At 40.2% G+C, this 8,332-nt stretch overlaps 1 protein-coding gene across 1 annotated transcript in view; it reads left to right on the plus strand.

Annotated features, from left to right (window-relative positions):
• LOC107096160 (fatty acid desaturase 2-like) overlaps positions 1-8,332 on the plus strand; it is a 31,212-nt gene that overhangs the window by 6,220 nt on the left and 16,660 nt on the right. The window contains exons 9-11 of the mRNA XM_015392687.1: positions 398-495; positions 1,027-1,123; positions 2,661-2,740. Coding sequence (XP_015248173.1) covers positions 398-495; positions 1,027-1,123; positions 2,661-2,740 — 275 coding nt within the window. The remainder of the gene's footprint in view (positions 1-397; positions 496-1,026; positions 1,124-2,660; positions 2,741-8,332) is intronic.

An 8,332-nucleotide genomic window follows, 5' to 3' on the forward strand; every position in this document is an offset into this window, starting at 1 on the left:
TCCGCTAATCCGTGACCTCTGGTCTATACAGTAGCCTAACAGGTCATTGCAGGCTCATTGTTAGCCTGCATAGCCCCATACCTGTCTATGTCTCTGACATTAGATAGAGAAACGTCTTCAAACTTGGAAACAAAGTTCAATGATTGTTTTTTAACCTTTTTTTAATGACTTTGACCTGAGAATGACTCAGAATCTTCACCAGTTACCTTCCTGAAATTTGAAAAGAAATAAACATTTATAAACATAAGGGAAACGATAGCGAACATCCATTTCTTCTTCTATCTCTTCACTGAATGTGAGGAAGTTTAATATTCCTTTGTTCTGCTTGCAGCATCAGTTCAGCGATCCTCAGGGTTTATCTTGTAAAAGATGAGTCTGTGTCTTTTGTTCTATAAAGGATCTGATCTGGTATTTGTCCTTCTACGCCCGATTCTTCTCCTGTTACCTTCCGCTTTATGGCTTCTTTGGCTCGGTGGCTCTCATCATGTTTGTTAGGTAAGACTTCAGATTTAACTGATTTCGCTTTTTGCTTTTTTCCTGTTGGTTTGAATAATTTTACTCATAAAAAAGCAGTTCTTTAGAAACAGTCATGACAATAACTATTAGAGAAGCTTTATATCCTGATCATTTCTACCTCTTAGTTACGTGTTTCTTTGTTTTGTTTTTTCCAGCTTTGGGTTAATTTGGACTTTCTCTTTATTGACTCGACCTTATTGTCCTCTATTTGGTTTAAAGATGTTTTTAAAGAGGTTTCTTATTTAGTAATGATTGAAAAATGTGCTTGACTCTTATTAATGATTTAATTCTACTATATTTGGAGGATTTTTTTATTCCAATTGTTTTAGTTTGTGGCACAGAATCATATTTTATTATTAGATTCATATAAATACATTTCTATACAGTGTACAGCAAACAGATAATTACTATAAGGCGTTATTACTTCAAAGAAAATAACAAATAAATGGTTTAAGTGGATTAAATCAATAATGAAAACAAAATTGTTTTTTTAACCTGATTATTTTGCAGATTCCTGGAGAGTCACTGGTTTGTTTGGGTGACTCAGATGAATCATCTCCCCATGAATATAGATCATGAAAAGCGGCGAGACTGGCTGACGATGCAGGTACCTTTCATTCTTTCATCAAACTGATACTGTTATACTGTCATTAGATGGATTTTCACCACTAACTTCTGCACTATTGTGATGGAAATCTGCGGCACAGAAAGCAAAACATCCTGTTTGCAAATAGGATAATGGAATATTATACTGGCTCAGTATTATATTCCATTATATTACACAAAATGATTTAAAATTCATTTATGGATGTTTTTTAATGGAGAAAGGCCACAGATTTGCACCACTAACTTCTATCTATTGTATATCGTTTATAATGGATCAATACAAAATAGTGGACAGTAGTGAACGAGGGTTTTAAACATGTAGTGATAATCAGCCATATTGTCACATGGTCGGCCGTTTGAAATCCCTTAAAGTCTCTTTGCAAGGAAAAGTATTACAGCATCACTATGGCAACGTCTCAATTAAATAAAAATACAAGATCTCAGACTTTGAAGGTCATCAGATGTTCATGATGTTTCCTTGGAGAATGAAATGTGTGACGGTGTAGAACTGAATTAGACCAGCATTTACTCCAACTAAAGACAGACGGACGGACGGACGGATCTATTGAACCAAACTTTGCTGCAGCTGCTTTTCCCACTCAAGCAACTTAAAAACTATTGACTGAGGCATTGAAGGACAAAATATATTGATCATATAGGATTGTTTTCTCTCACAAATGTATTTACTTTTTACTTTTATTTTTGTTTCTCCATAAAGTGGAAATTAAACGGTTAACCAAACTAGCTTAATTCACCAGATTGTGTCTTACTGTCATCAGAGGCGTTTAATTACCAATTCCAAATACTTTGTTACTTTACTTCAGTAGAAATGTTGTCTATCTTTACTTTACTGCAGTAATTATTTTGCAGACATCTTTCTACCTCCACTCTTTATATTTTTTTGCAATTATCTCCACTTTCTCCTCCTTACATTTTAAAAATAAACTTGTTTTGTTTAATGTAAGCTCAGTTTTATTATGGCCTGTTGGTATAAAAAATAATACGTTTCATCCAGACAATTAATGTCTCTGTGGTTGGACTCGGTGCTGCCCCAACTTGTTGCTCACCACATGCTAAAATAAATCGTTTTTCAAGATGATGCAAAGTTAAATGTGACGCTGTTACCATTACTTATAAAAATAAGAAAATTAAGTCTTAGGAAGTTTTCATCCAGAATGGTAGAAAAATGTTCCTCTAATAGAGCAGAGCAGTAAAGCTTCTGGCCTTCATGGTTTTTCATTACTTTTACTTTCATACTTTAAGTAGTTTTAAAAATGCTACTTTTACACTTTTACTGGAGTAAAAAGCTGAAGTTGATCCTCTAACTTCTATAAAAGTGTTTTTAAACAGCAGGATTTATACTGCAGGAATAAATATTAATACTTTTGACGTATCTGACTATCATCAGTAATTATATTGCAAATATAAAAAATCAAAACGTAAAAGAAAAAAACGAAGCGTTTTTTTATGTATTTAGCGCCACCATGTTGCAGTTCTCCCACTGATGTCTTGAAGGATCTGATGCTTTCGTGTTTCAGTTACAGGCCACATGTAACATCGATCAGTCCTTCTTCAACGACTGGTTCAGCGGACACCTCAACTTTCAAATCGAGCACCAGTGAGTCCGAATCACTCACCAGATCAAACTGGATATTTGTTTGTATTTTTAATAGAAATTCAGAAATATTTTGTAGTTGGATTCTATTGATGAAAGTCTATTTAATGAATGACGTAAAACGTTCATGAAGGTGAGCAGATTGTTGGAATGAAAGGTGCTGAAATGTCAGTTTTCTTGTTTTAACTGATGATGTTTTTAATAATGTTTGATCTATATGATCCTAATTATTCATAGCTGCTCTGATGAAGGCAAAGCTGCTAAACAGAGTTAAAGGGGGGATAGAATGCAGAGGTTCCATTGTCATAGATGAATAATGATAGTTCAGTGGGTGAAATAGACGCACAGAGAAGTTCAAACCACATCAACTCCTATTTTCTCTGCAAATCTCACAACTCTAACCTTTCATCATAAAACGGGCGAATCCAAACCAAGCACAGAGTTGACGTAAACTCGGGGATGTTGCCCTATTTGGTTCTGGCCTGGACTTTTGTGGCGCTGACATTGACATCCAGACCAGCCCACTGGTTTACTGGGCCAAGAACATGAATAGAGGAAGATGGAAGACAGCAGTTTAGCTGTTTAGCCTAAAGTTGGGTTTACTGCTACTAGAATTACAGAGTAGGAAGTTTCTCTATTGAAGATGAACCACAGGAGGAAATGCAGCGTTCCAGGCTGACCGGAGGAAGGGGAACATTTTCACAGGCTTGGCTGGGCCGCTGACTGGACCGTACTGGACACTCGAACCCGAGCCGTCAGCTCCGGGGCTGGTCCGGAGCCAACAGGGGACGGAGCGTCCGAATCCGACCTGGTGACGGTATGCTTCCCCCCCCCCGCCTGCCTTATGCGCTTCCCCCCACCTGCCATACCATGGGGAAGCATGGTAAGGCAGGTGGGGGGGAAGCATACCGTCACCGGGTCAGGTTTGGTCGATCCGTCCCCCCATTGGCTCTGGAGCTGACGGCTCGGTTGGAGAACACGGTGTGTTTCGACTCCGTGCTGCGCTCTAGTCGACCAAAATCCCCAGTTTTGAAATTCCGCTCGGACATTTTTTTAGGTCTGAAAAGTAGGACATGTCCTGGAAAAAGAGGACGTCTGGTCCCCCTACCATATCAACAATCTGATGTTTCAGTGAGTGAGTGCTTGTTGCTATGATGCTCGTTCATTCTATTACCTCTTTAAAGATGAAGGGCTGTTTGCCACATTCATCTCAGCTTTTAATCCCAGCAGATGAGACCAGATGGTTGGATGAGAGTCTTTCAAGGAGAAAAGGAGATATTTCGTTACATCTTTTTCATCTGAGGTTGGTTGAATTTATTTCAGACTCTTTTTTTGTCTTTAAGTTTGTTTCCAACAATGCCGAGGCACAACTACCACCTGGCGGCCCAGAGAGTCCGCGCTCTGTGTGACAAACACGGGATCCCCTACCAGAAGAAAAGTTTGTGGAGAGGCATGACTGATATTGTGAGGTAATAAACTCACCACAGGAGAATCAGTAAAATAATGCATGAGCAGAAGAGTGATGTCAGAAGCAATCAGTCTTTGTCTGTCTGTCCACCAGCCTGGTTACAAACTGATGCTTTCCCATTTTTTTTTTTTTTCAGCTCACTGAAGACGTCCGGCGATCTCTGGCTTGATGCTTATCTTCATAAATGATGAGGTGTTTTTAAATGGAAAAGTCTTCCTTTAGATTAAATTCCTGCCATGTTGTAAAATAAACAACAGCAACAAGCATCAGACTGATTTTCCTTTCTGTAGACGGTGTAGTTGATGGACTGAGAACATCCTTAAAGCTTCTGGGATTTTCAATTCTCCTTACTGACACGTGTTGTGTTTTATTTAAAATAAGTATTTGTTAATTTGTTAATTTTCTACTATATTCCGATTATTCCTGTTAATTTCTGTGACATAAAAAAGTCAAATGTAATAAAATCTCACAATGATCATTTTGTTTTTTGTTTTTCTCCAATCTTTCCCGGTATTACAGAATAAAAGCATTTTTGACTAAAACCGACAAACATTTAGTGATATTATAAAAGTAAGATATAGTTATAAAATCATAATGGTAATTTTTGCCTTTTGGTGTCTTAAAGAATTTGCTGATGTCTTATGAAGATTAAGCAAAAATGAAATCTGTAAGACGCTTTATGAGTCTCATCATCTGAACCACCTGCTGAGGAGCTTCAGCCAATCGATGATGGACCAAACTCCCAGCACTGAGATCTGAAACCAGCTGTCACTGTAGACCCTCTTCATTAAGACGAAGGCCCAGCTCCTCTTCAGCGCATCAGTCGAACCTTCAGCCACCTCTGCCCGTCTCCTCCCTCTTTCTTAAGCCTCTTTCCCACTGAAATCAGTGGATCGACCCGCTAACAACCGGCATTTGGCTCCCTTACGATTGGCAGAGCAAGCTGATCTCACCCCTCGTTGCCAAGGTGCATGGCCTCTGCCCCCCCACAGAAGCAAAGTCCAACTCATATATTAGCCCCATTTCAACCCCCTTCTTAAAACCGATCCGTGCCGAGTTCAGACCGAGCTTTGATCAGTTAACCGCGCCGAGCTCGCTTCCATACGGCCGTTTACACACCATGCTAGCACGGTTCCTCGCCTCCTAGTGATGATCTACGGTACTACTGCTCTCTAGAATTGAAGGAGGGAATCACACAAATCAAAATGGCGGCGCCCGTAACATTCAGGAAGTTATGTTTGGTAATAATTTTGCTGTTTATGGAGAGTCAGGCGAAGAAGGCAGCCTTTGGTGGATTTACTTGACAGAGTCGGCTTTTGGGAAGTGAAAACGACAAACGATCGTCTAATCAGGGCTTCCAGAGGCAGGAAACAATGACGGACGTTGAGGTTCATCACACTGCTAAGCTGGAAATCATGTGGCTCGGTACGGAAGCTAGGATTTTTAGGAATTTCCTGATTACGGAGGCTGACTGTAAGGGGATGGCACGGTCTGCTCATGAGAACCATGCCAGAACTGAACCGCGGCGAGCCCTACTGATGAACTAGTACCATGTTAGCGCAGTTCGGTTGGGTCTGGCACCGTCCGGTTCAGTTTGGGTGTCATTTACACTCAACAGTTATCCGGGTTACCGTGATCGGACCGATCTCAGCTCGGTTTCTAAAGGGTAGTAGAAATGAAGCATTCCTAAAGAGTTAAAAATCAATCCACTGGACTTTGTTTCCAAGTCTGAAGACGTTTCTCTTCCAGGAAGCTTTTCAATTCAAAATGTCAGAAATATCGTTTAGTTCCAAGTTTTATCCAGCAGCCCAAACTTGTTTGTCTTCAAACCTGGAAACAAAGTCCAGTGGATTGTTTTTTTAAACTCATGGAATGACTTTGTCCCGGATGACTGAGAATCTCCACCAGTAAATGGAGCAATATTTCAGTTCAGTCCAGCCAGGTACACATCAGGGAAGCTCCCCTCCTCCACCCTCTTCAAGCATCTGAAAGTTCCTGAAACTCAAGGAGGAATTTTGTCTCTTTTGCAGCAAGTTGGTTTTGAGTGTCAATCAGCAGATCTACTGAGCCTTGGTCAGTCTGGAGATCTGGCCCCTGGTCAAAGGCCCTGATGGTGGCTTACAGGATCAGGACTTCCTTTCCAATTTTAACCTATCAGAGCCTCATGGAAAAGAGGAAGAAAAGGGTAGAGACAGCTGCTTAGTCCTCAAGGGCCCGTGGGGGGGGGAGTGTCTTGTGATTCTGCCTTAGGCTGGGAAAGGATTGCAGAAGCTTGAGAACAGAACAGCAGGCAAACCTTCAACCTCCTGACTCAAGCCGGGCGAATACGGTGCAATATTAGCATTTGTTGCACGCAGCTACAGCTCACACTGTACGACGAAACTGCAGGGTTTTAAAGTTCACTGTTCACCATGTTTGTTCTCACGCTGTGCGACCCGACGCTCTGATGCGACCTCAGGATGGCTGACTGAATTTCAAACATGGTTGGTTTTCTCCCGACCTTCCTATTCCTGATCAGGATATGGTCGCTAGAGGCTGATTGCCCCTCCTTACGCCCTGTCCATTGAACGATGTACGATCAGTCTGACTGGTTGGACTGGTGAATCTGCCAAAAAAGGGCAAAAAAGACCTTACAGTTTATGCCGGTATGGAAGCTCATTGGTAGAATTCCCTTATGACAGAAAGAAGGCCACAATTCACAGCATTTTATCGTCCGGAGGGGGGGACACATTTAATTACAAAACCTAATTCATACAGCTTCAACACTTCATACATCCAGCAACACATCGTCAAAATTCTGTTATCCCCCACCTTCAGTTCATTCTGGGCTGCATTTATAGTTTCCACATCGCATTACGTAACTGCACATGCACAGGAATATCATGTCGAAAGTTCACTGGAATTCACTTGGGCTGGTCTGCGTCAAAGTCACTCCGACCCTCAAAGAATGTTTATACAGATGTTCTCTTTTGCCAAACCTCCTCATACATCATCTAATTGTGTATGAATAAGGCATTAGGGACTTTATTATTGCTAAGACACATACTTGAACTTCAACATGTACTGTTTTGTTGCTAAGTAAGTATAGGGCCACATGTAGGATATATTCTGATTTCTGATTCTGATCTGATATAAGACAATAAAACTTCTTCTACATATTCCCCCCTGTAGTTCATTGCAGATGAAATACTTTGTGATGTTACATGGTGATGTGAATACTACGCGACTAATTGCACTTTAATGCTTATGTTTAATGTAAAGAATTGACGAATTATTCCAGGTGGGGTTAATAAAGTGGTCTAAGTTTAAGGACTATGGTTACCAGAGTCCAAAATTATTATCATGGTTTATGACACTTGAAGCTAAACCATTTTATCGTCTAGCTCATTTCTCTGTATCCTTGCTCAACACTGTTTGATTTAATATGGAGGTAGTTACTATAAGGATCTATATTTATGGATCTAAGTGAGGAAATCATTGTTAACCTTTTGCAGAACATATAGTAACTATAAACACATTAAGTAATATTATGTGATTGAATGAGGCTGGATTAGAACCAGTCAGGAGAAGATGAGGTTCAGGCAGGCAGGTGGAGCTCCAATGGAAGCGTTCATGTAACTCCAGTCCATCCAGACGCTCCTCCTTTCACAGGAACACCTCCCTGCTCAACTATCTTCACTGCAAGGGGTGAAAACCGTGAAGAAGGCACAGGAAGCAGTGATACAAATGAGTTGAAGCGACAATAAATCAAGGTGTTTAAGACTAGATTAAAAAGTTACTTGGTCTTTATGCGTAATGTAAATTATAATCATAGCTGCTTTAAATAAACATCTCATTCATCTTTGTGGCTGTAAGAATCAGGTTATTCAAATATATGACGAATTTGGACATTTCTAAGATAGGTTAGACACAACTTATCCATATATATCAAAGAAAAACGTTAAAAATAGAAAGCTGGCTCAGTTTAATGCAGAGCTGCAAACTTTGAAGAAAAATGCTATGAAACTGGAGAGAAATCGTTCTCCACAGGCCTATGGGAGTCATATAGCCTGACGTAGTCCGACTCAATTATAGTCAGAATATGAGTCTGATACTGCTCCATAGAGCTGTGATTATGGGGCGTGTTT

The sequence above is a fragment of the Cyprinodon variegatus genome, unplaced genomic scaffold (genome assembly GCF_000732505.1).
Source record: "Cyprinodon variegatus isolate N-32 unplaced genomic scaffold, C_variegatus-1.0 Scaffold602, whole genome shotgun sequence".
Taxonomy (NCBI): domain Eukaryota; kingdom Metazoa; phylum Chordata; class Actinopteri; order Cyprinodontiformes; family Cyprinodontidae; genus Cyprinodon; species Cyprinodon variegatus.